Below are 18,555 nucleotides of genomic sequence, written 5' to 3'. Positions count from 1 at the left end.
GAAACCATAGCAACGGAGGTTCTGGGTCATACCGCTGGATCCAGTTAACCTTTGAGTGCAGAACTAGTCAATCAGTGACATGTGACACCCACCGCAACCTGTTCAGAAATAGGTGCCTGCGCACAAACACTCCACTCTTTACACACACTAACACACACTTATGCACACACATGCACAGACTAGCACACAAACACAGCTTCAAAAGCTGCAGCAGGCCCGTGGACATTTAGAATAACACGAGGGAGACAGGAGAACACCTTGGCCATATATATGATGGACCGCATAACCTGTTAGGCATGCATGAGGACAGCGAGTACATGATATATATAATGCATTGACAGGCCTACCTTTGCCTTCCTTGGTTCTCTTGAACTGTGGAAGAAGAACCTTGATTGCAAAATCGGAATGTTTGACTCCAGATGTTTGACTCCAGATTCCAGATGATTCCTGCATTGCGTGGTCAGCATGTAACATCGAGGCCTGGGTGTGTGGGTGTGTGCATGTTAACTTGCACCTCAGGCTTTTTGATGTGAGAGTTCACAGCGCTTTAAGGCCAAGATTGCAGTTGCCTGGAACATCCTGCTTGGGAAGTAAACACATTTTGGTAGCCAGCTGCTTTCATCACCATGTTGAGTCCCGTCCCCCCCCCTCAGACATCAGCCTGGCCGTGGGACAAGCAGCTATTAATATAAGCGTTGTCTATGAAGCTTTCTGTTTTGCATCATGAGAGCTAGAACTGGACAACAACATGGGAGTATATAGGGGACATGGCGGGCAGGATATCCTTCGGAGGAACCCAACAGCACAAGGTGACGCTTCTCGTCTGACTTTCATCTGCAGGGGAGGGTACATGTTGTCGTGACATCATTTCCCTTTCAGTCACTGCTAGGCCGCTCGCCAGGGAGAGTCCATGTCTAGACTTCCTGACATTCTCTTTGCTGACGGTGACATGTTTTAGCATTAACACAGGGTTTTGATGTTTAGAGTGGTCAAATACCCGCAGGGCAAACACATCTATATTTAGATATATTTTTATGGATGAAAAATGTGCAGAGTTTTTAACTCACTGAAAAGATGCATCTGTGATTATTGAGTATATTGAGCATTTTGGATCTGTATTTTGCATTTGAGGTTTCATATCTGATGGTTTCATTGAGGTTCATATCTGATAGTTGTACTGCTGCATTGGGCTGCGTTGGTAGTTGAGCTCTCGGTGAAGATGGAAGAAAAACCACAGACAGAGAAGGGATTCCAGTTTTGCAATTTATTTCATGCCCAATCCGTTCAAAGAAAGGTCTTGTATTCCGTCTCCTTCACAAGTCATTTATAAAAGAAATCACTTAGAAAAATAAACATTGATATTAGAGATGAACCTAGAAATTCAGTGTATTATTCAAATATACATTTTGCATATTAAGAAACTAGACATTTGTCAGAAAGGTGTGGCATTCATGCTGGATTCTCTGAGGTGAACCAGGAGATGGCATCCAGCGTGAGATGCCGTCTGTCATTTTCTATACTCTTGAAGCCTATTTACATTCAGAAAGCCGCCCTCTCTCCTGTGTGTATATGTATTTTTATATATATATATTTAAAAAAACAGATTGAGTAAAAAAAAGAGAAAGGGGAACTGCAAATAATAACAAGTTAGGCTGGTCTGATTGACCCGCTCTCCAGCCTGCTCAGTTTCCCCCCGTCTGGAACATACAAATAACACAGGGGCTGTATCTCAGAGAGCCCTGCTACAACTAATGCTTATGATGCTAATGCTACAGTGCTACAACCCTGGGAAAGATCATCAAGAAGAGCCCTTCAGATTGACAGAGTAAGGCTCAGGACTTTACGTAAGACTACCTCGTCCTGTTCGGGCCCCGTCGGCTGCTTCAGGCCACTGACAAAACCGGTTTCGGGCTGTGTGCAGGGGAGGGGGGATAAGTGAAATCTGCCTGGTCATTAACGCTTTAACACTTTCTAATCCTTCTTTCAACATACTTGAACCAAAACCTTATACCATACCACACTCTGTGCATCATTCCCATCAAACCAACTTCGCTCGATGCAACCTTCTCGTTCTACCTTCCGTTCCTCGTTTCACTTCTTCGCCCCGCGACACATACCAACTATCCTTAAGAACTTTCACTTTTCACGCGTTCATTCTGCAGTCCAATCCACCAAGTCTCCCCCCCTGCCCCCACCCGTATTGCGGCCCTCTGTCGGTCAGTTCCTTTCGATCTGGTCCAGGTCAAGCTCTCCGCCCAGGTGGACCGCACGGCCCCGTGTACCCTGGAAGGCGCCCTTCCAGAGGGCGTGGTCAGTGTCCTCCTCCATGTCCACGGGCGACCGGGACCGGGAGCCGACGCTGCAGGCCGAGACGCCGCTGTCCTCCTCCCCCTCCCAGGACCAGTCGTCCTCTTGGAGCGCGGCCCCTCCCTGCCGGTCTTCCGGCGGCACCGGTCCCGACATGGAGGTGAAGCCGGAGCGTCCCCGCCCGGGGGTCCCGTGCGACGGGTTGCAGGGGCTCCACTGGTAGCTCTGCATGGTGGTGGTGCCGGGGGTGGAGGTGGTGGTTGGGGTTGTTGGTCCGAAGGAGCTCAAGGTTTGGAAAGTCTGGAGATTCTGTAGAGGACGAAACAGAGTTTTAAAGAGTTTAGAAAAGGAAGGCACGGTTCTCTGGTAGTAGAGTCCATCCCTGAATAATCCTGCATGGAGAGGTGTCTGCGGACGTGTTAGAGGCACATGTTAGCTTGGGAAGTCACGGGGCTCTCTGGAGGGACACTCCCCTGGACAGCTTGGAGGCACGCAACCACAAATGTGCACAGTTATCTGCACAATCATGCAGGGTTACATCAGCGCACACACGCACACGACACACACCAAACACCCATCCACACGGATTCTATGATTGAGCCGTCTGTGTCAGAACAAAGCGCAGTGAAAAATAACACTGGGATTATTTGCAAAAGCACGTGTATCCAATTTCCTTCCCTAACGGGAATTTATCGCCTTGCACGCTGCCCCACTTAATGCAAAGAGAACAAATCTTTTTCCGACCTCCTCAAGAGCTAGTGTTTCTCAAAGACTGTATTTTGAGTCTCGAGTTGTCATACAAAACTGGTCAAGATGTCATGGCAGTGTGCCTGTGTTTGTGCTTGTGTATAGGCACGGCACACACAAAGGAAAAACACGAGCCACTACACTTCAGGAACTGAAACATGATGTCTGTGCAATGCATGCATGCATGCATTGCACTCATGCGCTTTAGGGTTAGACACGATATCAGTCCAATGGCCTGTTAGAACTGAAACATGTTTCATGGTAGAGAGGGAGAGAGAGTGAGGCACACCATGTTACCAATAGGATTGAGCTTGTTGGAAGAATAAGAACTATAGGATAGAGGAATAGAGGAATGAGAGGCAGTTTTATGCGTTTGTCACATTCACACTTGACCTTCCACACACACAGCCAAAAAAGTATTCACCTCCACAGTTTAGTCCTGTTTTGCATACGTACCCCATTGCACCCCCCCAGCGCCCCCCCCCCCCCCAGTCCTCACACACGCAGACGGGACCCATTTTGCCGTGTCGTGAACGGGTTAATGATGATTCTTTGGTGCCCTGGCAGCAGCAGATGTTGGAGCCCTGGAGGTGAATAGAGATGAGGAACTCCTTCTATTGAGGCACAGCCGCCATGACGGACACGTCTAATGTTCCCCAGAGCAGGCTGCCGTGCAGCGCATTCCCTGCCCCGACGCTCACCCTTTCAAAATAAAAGTATTTTTATTGGGATCAAATCCCTAACCTTATTTTATGTGAGGTTTTAAGTGTCACAAAGACAAGACAGGGCAGGGCTTCTCCGTGTCTAGGATACAGGTTTCCTCGCTGGCGTGGGGCAGATTAAGCCACAACGCCAGAGCGTTGGGTTGGGGCACTGGTGGGATGCGCGACTTGGGTTTACCAAGCGAGTGGCGAGCCAAGGGCTTTGCTGTAGATACCCCACTGGAGTGGAAAAGAGGATTTCTAAAGTCCTTTCTCACAACTCCAGCTGCCTATGGAGTGCCCCATCCAAGAGCACTGATCACCACAGACTGGAAGAGCAGAAGAGAGGATAGAGGGGTAAAGGACACGATGAACACTTTACCATCTTCATCAGCAAAAGTCCTTCCTTTCACCCTTGTATCAACAGAAAAAAATGGCAACTCTATCACTTTTTTATCAATGACCACTGACTTATTTCATGTCATTTCAAAACGTCTAATTATTAGTAGTTTTTTTTTTAGACGTGATATTTGAGCTGTGAATGTAAGTAACATCGGGAGGCATAAGGGAGACAATGGAGAGAGAAAAAGAGTGAGAAGGGAGAGGCCTTTATTCCCCAATATGCTTCCCATTAAAAGATCTACTGGAGACCAGGGTTTGAGGGTGGATGGGGTGGAGGTGGGGAGTTGTTTCAGTTGTATGCCGTTAACCCAGCTCTTCCCGTCATCTCCTTGCCTTGGTATAACCACCACCCCCCCTCCCCCCCCACACACACACACACCAAACATAATTATTAGTTGTGCCTGCATGTGGCTGGTCTGGAGTGGTTCATATATTCTGCTGCCAGCCTTGATACCCCGTCTACCCATCTAACCTTACACACACACGTGCATGTTGTTGAGGTCGGGCCTGGAAAAAGGGGGTCAAATGGGCAACTGGACCCCAAACAAACCACCACAAGTCTCTGCAGCAAAAGCAGAAGCAGTGCCAGGGTGGCTGCGTTTGCAGCATGACAAGAAACGGCGTCTCGACAGAGGAACAAAACAAAAACAAACAAAGGAGAACCAGGTGTTTCCACAAGTGTGCCGAGAAGATCTCCCATCAAGAATGATCACCATGTCTGCCATTCAAGGAATGAGGGAGGTTATATGGGAGGAGAGGGAGGAGGGGGAGGAGGGGGAGGAGGGCCCGTCCATATGCGAGCGTGGTTAAGAGGGGTGTGTAAGCAGATATGAATTAGAGTAGAGACACGTTTGTTGTTTGTTAGTTTCATAAAAGCCCCCTCCCTCTCTCTCTCTTCCACATCCTGCCATGGCTTTATGACTCAGACTTGCATGCACACCAGCAGCATGCCAACACACACACACTATACACTGCAAATGGGACCCTGACACCCTTACTGCTGTTGTTCGCAACTTCCATACATCTGGTCATTTGCGATCTAAGACAGATAATGACCTGACAGATGTATTTCCCCGATAGTCATGACGAACACATCCTCAAAAACACACAAGGAGTCCACAATCCCCCTTACTCATATAATAATGAGGCCAGCTGAATACATTCCTGGTGGACGGCAGCCTGGCAGAGCCCTCCACTCCCAAGGAATAAACAAATAGAGAGCCTATATAAAAACATACAGATGGTGGAGTCAATGGGGATTAGGGATTGCTCTCTCCCTCTCCACGCTGGCTGTATTATTGCCCAGCATTCAAAATGCCTAGCCTTATGCTAGGACACCCTCCGTCTGATTCAGATAGCCACACCATCCGCCTTTTGTGTTCTGTAGATTCAAGATGGTTGAGATAAGAGGTTATTTCCTCTCGTATGCCATTCTAACTCCATGCAATGTCTAAATATATATCTTTATTATGAATACTCAAGACCAAATGTCTTGAGAAGCAGGGGCATCATCAAAACCTGACAAGTAACCATAAACTGATACCAAATGGGTGTTAATCCAGCGTACTAAATGAATGGAACAGGTCTATAGACAAAGTTGTTTCTGACGTTATATTTGATATTCCGGAAGAAGGGATGTTCTCTTGATTTTGAAAAAATATTTGAATCTCACTTTCAATACACAATTCTTCTAAGGGTAAAAGCTAAGTGTGAGGTTTGTTGGAAATCAGTAGACGAATGCAAATGGAAAAAACCCAAATATTTCATTTCACATCTCAAGGTACCATCATCTTGTGATTAAAATCATGAGAGCCGTTTTACTCCACACTCTGACAAAGATAGTGTATTGTAACTCAAATAACTTGGCCCTTCTTGACAAAGAATCCCAAAAACGACACAATCGAGTTATCTGTGAGAGTCGGAAAATGAAACCACTAATTGCAGAGGGGAAAGAATTCCCATGAGAGGCCATAAAACCTCATGTGTTCCCAACCTTGACTGTAATTCTTGTGCTCCGTCTGTACTAGCACACAGACGCAGGTTGTAACCAGCCAGTGCCACATTTCCATATCCCGACTTCCTTCTCTGGACAGTGAGCCAGCTACCAGCTTTCCCTTGGCTCTGGTGTCAAGCCCCCTACCTCAGAGCCCATGGACCTATGGGACAGCTAACGAGCAATTTACTTTTCTGCTCATGCAAATAAAAGCCATGTGTGAGTTACAGTAAAAAAAAAAAGTTAAAGTACCTCCTAGTGGTGGGTCTAGATGTTTTTCTGGTGTACCCAGAAACCCTTATGTCCCTCCCTGTGAAGCCTTGGTCTCATTACATTGCTGGCTTTAACAGGATATCTGCATCACTGTGTAAATTGAAATTGAAGAAGAACAAAAGAATCAGGGAGACGGGTGAATATGGAAAGCGTTTGACAGACAGAACCAGTTCTGGAGGCGCCACGCGGGAGGGCTTTAAACTTGAATTGCACACAAAATGCGTTCTAAGTAATCCCACTTCCCATGCCACACCTCTACATTCAGCAAAAGGCCAATAGACGACTCCAGTGGTATACTGTTGCATTGTGGCATTCCTTAACATAAAGGTAAGGTAAAACCCTCCTTCGACTAGCAAGGCATTCTGTGCATCTTGTTGGACTTTTGCTGGAGCTCCATGTCAGTGCACTGAGTGTGTGTCTGTGTGTGTGCATGTTGACTTGCATGGGCTAATGTGTATGCGTCTATTGTGGGTCTGTGCGTAGTTTGCTTTCTTTATCTTCCCCTCTCGGTCGCTGGCATTGACAGAGGAAACCAGCTTGCTGGCTCCAGTAGCAAAGCATTGTTGATACGAGCCTCTGGGCTGCATTCTGAGGGCGCTCGACTGGAAACATGATGGTTTGGGAAAGAGAGGGGTCTAAAAAAAGACATTAATGGTACTTTATAGGAAACAGGCTAACGTGAACAGCAACTATTCCTTGAGGGACGACTCTCTTTGACATTTACACAGCTGCCATTAACATCTGTTACACATCGATTGTGAAAAAAATTGTAGTACAGTTGTCTGCAAAGTTTGAACAACAGCACTATGTGACAATACAAAAGTCCATTTATTTTTATTCAAACATCAAATGGCCCCCCTGTGTGGGTTAGATATGCCGCAGACCTGGAAGACCTCAGACTAGTAAATGCTGCTACTCTTCTAATTTTAGCTCTCCCGGCAGTCATTTATAATCTCATGCTTGTCCCTCTGCTTCCCCTGACCTCACGATGGAACAAACAATCCAAACATTCACATAGGGAAGTTTTTATATTTTCGTTGCTATGAATAATAGGCCTGCGCAGCCAGATATCCCCACAATTCATCACCTCTGGTTGCCCTGTCCCAGCATGAGATAAAGATGGGCAGCATGATAAATCAATAAAGCGTATCAAGATTCCAGTTGTATTTCATAACCCCCAAATCTCAAAACGAGGCCGAGTTGTGTTACTCGTAATATAGTAGAAGATGCAACACTCAAATCATTTTTATTTATTTTTTTTTTGCACTGTAATCTTGTCTCTGGGAATTTGGCGTTGTGGGTTTTGGGAGGTGAATATCATACACAAGATATGTTACAAGCGTCACCTCCAGATAATGTGTCATAGTGAGTGACATTCCTGCACAACCCCTCCAAGGCGGAGAAGGAGGTGGGCACCGGGGAACAGAGTGATAGATGATGGAAGGAGAGAGGGAAGAAAAGGTGAGGAGTAAGCGAGCGGTAAGTGAAGGGGGTCAGCCTTTGTAAGGGTTCTGTTTACTCAACAGAGTGAGGGAAATGATAAAACGGAGTCGAGATTGCCGGAGCGCGCTGCTCGCCGATGTGACCGGATACGAGGAACACTATTTCTATATACGCCCCCTCAACAAGCCTGTAGGAGATGACAATACAAGCCTCATACACACATGCACGCACACACACACAGTCCAAAGAAATATTTATTCAGCTTGATTTAATCCGATACCCAATCAGACTCATACACACACTCGCAGAGAGAGAGTGGCCCCAAATGTCATATTTGCAGAGTTCCTGAACTCCCCTTACATCCAAGAACAGAGAGGTTTTTGTCTTGGTAATTGCGCTTGGCCTTGCTATTAACCCAATTCATTAGAGGAGACTCCAGGGCATTAAAGAGGAATTAGGACTAAGCCGGGGGATGATTCCCATTTAATCAACCCCAAGAACATGATACTCTTAGTCGGTGAACTTGGTTCAGTCACAAGAGTCCGGCCATAATCCGAGGTAGTTATCGGTGTTTACGTGTGTTTTTGTGTGTGGGAATGCTCAACATGTGTTCAACATTTCCATGCTAACCTGAGTCATCTTGGCCAGGTCCAGGGAGGGCCGTGGTTCCTGGGTGTCCTCGGGCCTCCTGCGCTTCATCCCTATCTTCTTGTCGCTGAGCTCACAGGGCTGGGACCTGCTCCTGGAGAGTCCCCCGACGCGTCTCCCCAGCTCCGGGGTGGAGTCCTGGGAGCTCGCATCCGAGGTCTCCTCCAACTCCTCCTCCTCCTCCTCTTCTTCCTCTTCCTCCGTCTGGGCTTCTGACAGGCTGATGTGCTCATGGGAGAGCGAGAGCTGCCCGGGGGAGTGGTCCTGCTCCCGGCCGTACAGCGAGGGCGGGGGGGTCTTGGGGGAGCGCGGCGAGGCGGTGAACAGCGGTTGGAAGGCCAGGCCCTGGGTGAAGCAGGGCAGCTCCAGCGCCGCGCCCTCCGACAGGATGCAGGAGCGCGAGGGCAGGCTGAAGCTGAAGCTCCGCTGGATGGCGGGGAAATGGCCGCCCGACAAAGGCACAGCCAGCGGGCCCCCGGCCCGGACGCTGCCCCCGCTGTGACACCGACGCTTCTCCACTGTGGTCCACACGCGGGACCCCTGGGGCCGCCACGAGGAGCGGCAGCCGACAAACTCGTCTGACAGGGACAGAGAGCGACACTGGCGTTTTATGGGGGGCGCGACGACAGCGGGGTTGGGGACGGAGGGGGACGTCTCCTGGGAAGGGGGGCTGGCGACTCGGCCGTCCACCAGGCTGAGGTCTTGGATCAGGCTGGTGATGGCAGGACTGCTGCCCACCTCGCCAAATCTGTCCCCGCTCTTCTGCTGGCACTGGTCGGGAAACGCGGCCCACAGGCGCTCCAGACTAGAGCCAGACTGGCAGGGGGGACCCTGCTGAATGCTGCAGTCTCTGCCCATGTCAATCCACCGATCGGCCTCTGGAAAGGCAAAGCGCCACAAACACCCACACACACACACACACACACACACACACAAACACAAGCAACCCATTTAATGGAATTTACTGTCATGTACCAGTAATAAAAATCTATCCCTGTGGGCCCTATATTAGCACTCCATTATAAATTCAACCTTCCAACAGGTATACAAACTGAGCCACTATAAGCACTGGCCAAAAGACACACCGATTAATAAGAGAGTTTTGAAAACTATTTTAAACACATAAAGTTTAAATCAAGCAATCAATGATTCATTCAAAGTTTGAATGAATCATCTTAGTGATTTCAATACTCCTTTATATCGTACGTAGACATTCGATAATATATTTACTGGTATGTTTAAAGAGTCAAGCACGCTCATGCTCGCTTTCATACGATACACGCAAAAGAAAACCGAATTGTTTGCTTAGCAGATTTCTCTGGTGATGACAGTTGGCCTGTCACCTCTACAGCCGAGTTGGTCATTATCAGGACAAGCTACCCCAACCACTGCGTGACACAACCCTGCCTCAGGGCCCCAAGACAACGGAAAGACCAGTATGCCAACCGCAAGGAACAAAGGAATCCATCACATAGCCGCAGGCAACAGCCCACCTAGAGCACGCTCTCAAAGTGCTACTTGATAATCTAGCCAAAAAGGTTGACACGGGAATCCATTGATGCAGTTGGCAAATAAGGCTCATGTGGCGTTCCAAGCCTTTCCCTGGGGATGTTTTGTCTCTTGTTTGGGCCCCCCACTCCCTCTGCCTGGTAGACGGAGGTCATTGTTTTCAGAATGATAAATAACGCTCGGGGGATGATGTGGTCAAAGGAATCTTGGAAAACAAGCCTCAACCAAAGGATGCGTTTGAAGAAAATGAAAAAGGTGTGTGTGTGTGTGCGTGTGCGTGTGTGTGTGTGTGGCGACTCGGAGAGAAGAATAAGATGATGGCCATGCCTGATGGATTCATTCTGAACCACTCCCCTCTATGTAAATGGAGAAGGCCATGCGAGAGCAACGGCTTTGTATTTACTGAAGCATTTCTGTTAACATAACACATAATTACTGCGAGCCACGGGGGAAGACAGCAATGTATTAAATTACAGTGTATTCCCACCAGAGTTGTGTGTGTAACTTAGTGTAGAAGCAGGTGTGCGCTGTAAATGATTGCTGACAGGCATAAAAAGATTAATAAATGGAGAAGTGAGAGGGGAACTGCCAAACGTGAAACACTGTCAGAAAGACTTCCCTCGATATCCGTAAATTTTATAGAAAAAGTATTTAAAAAGAGGTAGGTTGAATGTGTGCGATGATGGTAGGTTGGTTTATAAAAGAAAATGACCAAACGCAAGATTTGAGGAATGGAGTTTTGGGTTGATGCCGTGGGTTCATCCTAACTAATGAGATGTCAGGTCCCCAAACAGGGACTCTCTGCCCTTACGCAGAACGGGGGAGAGACACTCACCCACAGTTCCACGGGAGAAGAGGGTGGTCCCTCTGCTCATGGCGTGGAGCTTCCGCTGTTGATGAGCCAACGGGTTGAGAGACAAACAGACTTTGAGATGTAGAACACAAAACGCTCAGCCCTCAGTAGCTCACTGCCGCCGGGTCGCGGTGACTACAGCCCACCGATGTACTAATACCCATAACAAGAGTGACATGTAGAATTTTATGGAGATGGTTGATGAAAAAAAAAACAAGATCCCGTTTGAAATAACTCCTACACTTTGGTGACGTGTCCACATCTAGCCCCACAAGGCAAACATCGAATACTGAGTAGTGTTGCATGGGACAACGTTTTATCGATAGACCTCCCTTTCAATAAACCAAACGACTCCTATAAGTATTTCCTAAGGCTATTTTGTCCCAAGACCAAGTATTGAGAACATGTTTATACCATCAACAATAGGGAAATAACGGGACACAGTTCCTGTATTATGTGGGTTCTGTGTAGATCTCCAATCTACATTTTTTGAAAGAACACTCTGCTCCTCACCTGTCCTTACCCCGTCCCGACCACAAAGCCCCTCTAAAAGCAAGGCCCACTAATAAAGGCCTAACATCAGATTAATGCTGCAGTTAGGAGCCATTTACCTAGATTCCCTGTAACCTTAAAGTTAGTGTCTTTACGAGTTTTAGGGGGACATTTTAAACAAGAGTAAATGTGTTGCATATCGTACTTTTATCATGAACCTACAGCCTGCATGGATCCCGAGTGATTACGATATAGTGTACAATAAAGTGAAATTATTAAAAACTGTGCTCACCAGTAGTCTTTCGCTTTGCGTGCACCTTACATCATTGACAGCCTTTTTTTCCAACGTTTTTGAAAGAATGATCACCATGGTAACGCGCAGCTATGCTCCAGATTGGTCCAACAGAAGAAAAGGCCAAGGGCGACCATCTTAGGCATGGTTAAGGAACAGACAGCCAATAGGGCGGGCGTTGGAGGACATCCCATCTGCAGATCAGCCCTCAGATGGTGCAGAGTACAACCTCCCGCTGCAGCCAATTCTGTTTCAAAATACAAGGTGAAAAGGCATTTAGTTCATTGTAACATCCGTCACTTCATTACAGAATGTATTTCAACCGGGTCAATTGCACAGTACACAATGTCAGAAAAATGTGATTGGATGACATTCATTGTCGTGTATCTTCATTTGATTTATTATTCAAAACTGGTTGATGCTTTTTTTTCATGCTTTAAATTCCATAAGAGCCTTAAATAATCCATTACATGCATTTTATCATGTCATTAAAACCAGTCAGGGGTCTGTAGTCATAAAGTGAATTTCCTCTGTAACTAGTAGCCTAAGTGAAAGAGCTGTTTACATTAGACATTAAAAGCCACATTGGGTGAGGTGCATTTGCAGATGTAAATGAAACATGAGTTAACAAGGCCTCTCATTTCAGAACAGCTGCCCCAATACACAGGGGTGCACAAGATAGGTTTAAAACATTTGACATCATTGACAAGCCAATACAGTTTGCTTTAATATCTGCCCTGGAAGAGCCCTGCTGAGTTGAAAGCAATGTTCATTCATTAGCCTGATATCACACTAATTGAAGAGCAGACACTGAATGGGTATCACTCTTTGTTCTGTGCCTAAATTGACCATATGCCGACCATATTGTAGCTACCAGTGATGCCTGCCACCGTGTCAAGTTACTGGGAAGTGGTTTGCAGTGATGGTGGTTCATCAGCTTATGTAACTTTTACGTCATTGTTTTGGTTTTTTCTGCGGGCAGTATACCAGATTGCTCATAAATGGACTTAAGAAAGAAAAAGAAAAAAAAAGGAACCAGGGCCCCCCCAAAAAAATGGAGACCTGTGTTATCAGGGCCATTTAGGTGTTCTATACTCATACTTTCAACGTGTGACCCATCCCATCCCCTTTGTTTCCTTTCCCTTTCCGTCTTTCCTCTGCAGGCTAAAGACTGCTTGGAGCCTCTGAGGAGGCTCAATGAGGCCCAGGCCTCTGACAGACTGCTAACATATGACTCCCATTATAGCTATTTATCCCTGGGAACCAGTGGTGCACAACTGGGCCTCCTTGGACGTCAGGGCTTGGTACCGCTGGGTGGAAGTGAGTGAGCGAGGTGGGGGTAGAGGCCCCAGGTTCATCGATCGCCCGGCTGATGAGATGCGACAGCTAAGGTGGGCGAGGCAACACAGCAGTTGGTTTTGATTACGTATGCTTGGACTGTGTGTTCATGTAAATATACACTGGAAACCATGGGACTGTCGAATTACAAGTCAAGTACTTCCAATATGTTGCGAGGGAGTGAGGCATTCTTTCTGTCCAGTCTTAATACAATGATATTAGCGCAATATGTAGTGTTATGTGTGCAAATGCACAGGTAGGAGCGGCGTGTATGGGGACAAGCCACTGGGGTCATGGGAAAGGGCAAACAGAGTGTGAATTCAACCCTGGGCCCATGCTTACTTAATGAAGAAGTTCCTTGACGGGCCGGGCACTGATTGGATAATTTATCTTAATGGAGGGAACTCCCAAGGCGCACTTATGTGGGCCAGACTACTCTGGAAAATACTTGATGACCAACATTGCAGGAGTAGGCAAAATGTTTGCCAAATGCATTCCAAAAGGAACTGGATGGAGGCATAGAAACAGGAGGTTCTGTATTGCATCGTTCCAATCTGCCAGCACTATTTAATTAACGTTTATTTATTGAAATCCTCCTTCTCAACCTTCCTTCCTGCAGTAGTCGTGTTCCATTTTAAATACGAAAATACTGAAAAGTTAATGGAAGACTTGATACCAGCATTGGAGGAACCAATAAAGGATAAAGGAAATAAAGTAGCCCCTGTTCTATGGACAACACGGTCAGGTTATTCTCCTAAACTAGGTTTTTCCCTCATTTGTGTAAGCCTGGGTGCAGGCAGGCAGCAGCAGCACTCGACTCACAATGGCCACAGACTGGAGGGCAGCTGAAAGGGCAGCTCTGATAATATGGCTCCCTGCCCGGGCTGAGATTTGTGCAGGCAGATGAATGGGAGCCTATTTGTGCCCCCCCCCCTGAAGTCCTGTGATGGGGTGTTGGGTGTCCAACACCAATTGGCTCTGCTTACGGCGTACTTGTGTGGAGTGCGTCTGGTGTCAGGCTTTGATCAGTGGCCCAACAACGCCGGAACCTCAACACTTCATAAACAATAAAAAGTCCCCGGTGCCAAATCAATTGGATTCTGCATATTAAAAAAAAAAAAAACATGCAGTAGATTGTTTGCAAAAAAAAAACATTTAAGCAAACAATACACCTCCTAACTCTTCACATGAGTCTTAGCATCAATTTGAGACAGTCAAAGAAGTAGCCATACCAGACTCCAGAGTCTTTGGTTGGATACAGTCAGGTAAGTTTTAACCCCCAGCCACCCCTCTCCCATTGAGGCCATGGTTGTTAAAGTTGTCCTGACGAGGTCAAGGAATACCATTGGACCCTTCAGCCATCACCTTGGCACCCATTTGTGGAACCACTTTGTCCCAACACAACAAGCCATAATGCACCTGGATTCTCAGAAGGGCATAAATTTTGATATTTTTCCATCTTGGCATATTTCGACAGATGGCTCTTTGAACAGCAGTTAATTTCGACAGGACTCTTTCAAACCTGATAATTGGTTTAAAGATGTCGTTTGGTCATTTATATATGCATGGCTAAGTGGAACCAGACACTTTTAGAATACACTTTAAATTTAAAAGGCAGGAAATAGAACTGGAAAAACAGGCAACAAATCTTTCCGAAGAGAACATCTACCTCACAATCAGGCAATTATTGGCCATGATAACATCCTTGTTGTTCCCTTTGGGTGTGGGCTTTATGACCTCTGGCTATACCGCCAAACATGTGATAAAGAAGAAACCCTCAAAAAATGAACTTTTTGTGAACTACTCCTTTATTTTAGACATGTACACAAATCACGTTTTTTGGTCCCTAACCCCTTCTTTATCTGAAAACTGAATACTGGCACACAATTCATGCTCTACTTGGACAAAAGATGTCGTTCTGTCAGCGCAAGAGCAGGCTTGAGAGCTGGTAACCCCTGGAAAGAAACGCCTGGTACACTCCCGTTCAACACAAGCAGCCAGCCTTCATTGGCTTTGTGAAAGAGGTTTCTTGATTAACCAGCCGGAGTTGTTCAGTGCACACTAACCAGACTTGTTATCCACCAGGGATCCATTACAAGGACCTCCAGATGTGGTTGAGCCCAAATCCCCTTCCATGCGTGGAAGCATACCTATAGTGTCTAAATATGTGACGTTATACTCCACAGCCAGACCATGCAACTGAAAATGACTGTTACATAACGCTTGTTTTTCCACCATCATGGGCAGGAGTTAAAGGGGGAAGACTGTTAGACTTTAAAGTTCATACCCCTGTTTGGCTACAGAACAGATGGCCTCACACACATCCATCTTTCACTATTATTGGGTAACAAACTCGAATCAGTGCTGCATCAAATGACACATTCATATATATCCTGCTGAAGGGTTTATGTGTTGGAGGCTTTAAGAAAATGAAGCAATATTATTTAAAATCTATATTATAGAAAATCTGTATTAACTAAATACCCCCACCTACTAGCGGATGAAATTACTATTAATGCCCAGCAGAGAAGTGAAAATTCTGATTAAAAATAAGTGTCAATTTCTATGACAATGGCCAGAGTAAAAAGCTATGACACATTCAGCCATAAGCATACCTGTTCATCTTGCAGTGATCATTAGACTAGCCCAAATTTGCAAGCCTGGGCTTGAACGATGAGCCAGCCCGGGAGGACCCAACAAATTATAACTCCCTTGTTTAAATGCAGACCAGCCACTGTCAAGCACCTAACGTTAATATAGGGTGAAAGACAAATGCCTACACTGCCCATAAAAAACAACATGGCCATTTTCTTGCTCCATTTTGTAAAGATGTAATTGGATTATTAAACAAGACGAGATCGACAGAAACAAAACACAATGAGCGTGATTCATAAAGGAGTTATGCAGTAGCAATGTTTTTAAAAACGGCAAGCAAGCATAGAGCAAAGAATGCCAAAAGTGTGATCAACTTTGATACTGATACCCTGTGGTTTTACTTGAAATCTTCTACATAAAGTGTCTATAGACATGCGTCTTGCATACTTAAGATTGACGGTGTGAAAACAGTGTGGTATGCATGTTTTTTATGTTTTTTAAGCCTTATCAATGCAACACCAAAGAACCAGTACAACTGGCCGCCTCTGAGATAACATTAGAAGTAGAACCATTGAATCACAAGGTTTTTATTTATTTTGAAGCTACCCTGTGGCAAAGTGGTGTGTTTCCTCGTGTTTGTGGTTGTAGTAGTTAGGAGTGCAGGTCATGGAGAGAGAAGCAAAGAGGAGACACTGTTCAAACAAATTGTGAGTAGTGTGGAGGCACTGGCAGGCATAGCTAACAAGCCTTTTTTTCTGGTGGCTTTGCATAATACCTCGAAACCAGGGCATCAGTGAGAACAAAAGCAAGACAACCCATACAAGAAATAAAGAGATAGCACCAAGGAGGGAAAAAAGCAAAAGATGAAGTGAGAAGAGAAGAAGAAAACATGAGATGACACGCTGGAGAAAGAGAAAAACTGCTGTGTCTATGTGTAGACTGATGACTAACGTAGACAGAGTGCAAGAGACAGAGACAGAGACAGAGACAGAGACAGAGACAGAGACAGAGACAGAGAGAGAACAGCACACTGCCTTGCAGAGCACACAGGCATGCAGCTGCCCACTCACATAATAGGCCTCTAATAGGACCCTTTGCTGGTACACAAAGGCCTTGCAAATGTGTGGATCGAGAGCACACACAGGAGCCCCCTTTAAAAAGAACCAACAGGCTTTAATCACTTTTATAAATTATCACCATGCTTTGTCCAAAATAACTTTCTCGCCTGCATTGAGACGAGATAGGTGATTTGCAACTCCACTACTGTGACAAGTTCCACATCTGCAGCAGTACACAGACTGTACAAGAGCAAACACACATCATCTGTTCTGAGCAGGAGAAAAGTTTACTCCTCTTCTGCAGAAAGTTACACAAAACACAAACAAAGCAGCAACAAAGTTCAATCCCATGCCGTACATGTACTTAGCTATGCACGTTCTATAGCAATGCCTTAAACACAAATATCACAATAAACATGCATTGCATTACTGGTAAACCGAAGAAGAACAGAAAGATATATTTAAGTCTGGACAACACTGATGAAGGAAAAGGACAAAGCCACAGGTTTCCCTGCAACAAGACCAGCCGCCCACAGAGTATGTGGTGATGTTTGTGCAGGCTATCTATCCCATGTCAACATTCTCTTTGTAATTACGTGGAGGGGCTGGCTAGTCATTAAAGAAATTGGAGCTTCCAGGTTTATTCGTTTGAAATTAAGCAAGGTACCTTGGGAGAATAGTGTGTTCCCCATTCTGCTTAACCCCATAACTATAGGCCTATACACCACCCTCCCACTCAACAGGTTGCATATATATTTGTACCAATGGCAACATGACAATGTCAACACTTAACAATGCCAGCAATGCCACCATATTCTGTTTAATGTCTTCACTAATGCAAAAGCGACAAAAAGTGACAATAACTGGGTAAACTGACGCACAGATGAATCTGTGAGTTAATTGTGAAACATAAGAAGTGGGTTGATTACGCAGACATTAAACAAAAGAGAAAACACTGTTTTAACCACGGTTAGAGGTAATACAACGTGAATAATTAACGGACAGCATGAGAGATGTGGAAACTAAATATGTGCGCATGTTCACGGAGTAGGGCTCAGTTTTGACTAACAACAGTTTCACAAAGGCTGTGGCACGATTATTTCAATACGAGATGCGATGCAACCGCAATATTTTCCAACTTCAGTGTCAGCACACAAACGTGAGACGTGTTTATAAGTGGTTGCATTGGCACAAAGACTGGGACCTAGTTTCTACACCCCTAAAAAAATGGTTTAATAACCCCAAGCTGCTTATGGAGGTAGAACTTTGTAAAGGGGGTCACGCTGAAACATACATTATAAATACCCACATGTGTTGGCGTTAAGTTTATCCCATCGGACTGAATTAAAAACACCTTTAAGTTACTATCTAGAGTAGACGTTCCTGAAACAGCCATGCCATTATAAAAAAACGACTATGGCAATATTTGTATTACAGCATACCCAAATGCCTAAAGAATAATAAAGGAATACTTGAAGTGGTTAAACAGTCCCAACGTTAGAGTCATCAAACATACGACTTTTCTGCTATCAGCCGATATTTAATAGATATTTCTGAAGTTACATTCAAAACAAATCTAAGTCACAGCACAACTTCAACAGTAACCGTAGGGCGAATTCATGAAGTTCGCACAGAATAAAGATAGCAAGGCATTTGAAGTTGTCCCAACTACCTGGCTAGCTGAGAATCTCTCGAAGTTAAGTCATCTTCAGTTTCTTCAACAAAGGACCACAAAAAGGGGTTCTCACGTCTGCTGACAGTGAGTTTGCGTTGTCAGTGTGCAGACTGTGCAGCAGTGAGCGTTGGAGCTATGGTGACTGGGGCTTTTGCTCCAGCCCTGATTGTAACCAGATCCACCACCAGCGAGTCCATTTGGAAGGGAAAATACAAATAACGTCAGAAGT

General features: G+C 45.7%; 1 protein-coding gene across 2 annotated transcripts; it reads right to left on the bottom strand.

Annotated features, from left to right (window-relative positions):
* Positions 1 to 931: 931 nt before the first annotated feature.
* LOC130404496 (protein FAM53B-like) lies at positions 932 to 18,476 on the bottom strand. 2 transcript variants are annotated; one of them, XM_056609270.1, is made up of 5 exons: positions 18,324 to 18,476; positions 11,661 to 11,907; positions 10,859 to 10,913; positions 8,497 to 9,392; positions 934 to 2,616 (listed from the first exon to the last, which is right to left on the bottom strand). In XM_056609270.1, exons 2-5 carry the CDS (start codon positions 11,736 to 11,738, stop codon positions 2,218 to 2,220), a joined length of 1,428 nt encoding a protein of 475 aa, XP_056465245.1. In that variant the 5' UTR covers positions 11,739 to 11,907; positions 18,324 to 18,476; the 3' UTR covers positions 934 to 2,217. The 2 variants fall into 2 exon arrangements, with proteins under 2 accessions (XP_056465246.1, XP_056465245.1); XM_056609271.1 differs by lacking the exons at positions 10,859 to 10,913; positions 18,324 to 18,476 and having other exon boundaries at positions 932 to 2,616; positions 11,661 to 11,752.
* Between the last annotated feature and the right edge of the window lie 79 nt (positions 18,477 to 18,555).

Source organism: Gadus chalcogrammus, chromosome 15 (assembly GCF_026213295.1).
Source record: "Gadus chalcogrammus isolate NIFS_2021 chromosome 15, NIFS_Gcha_1.0, whole genome shotgun sequence".
In the NCBI taxonomy this organism is placed as follows: Eukaryota; Metazoa; Chordata; class Actinopteri; order Gadiformes; family Gadidae; genus Gadus; species Gadus chalcogrammus.
This window is presented reverse-complemented; position numbering and strand designations above follow the sequence as displayed.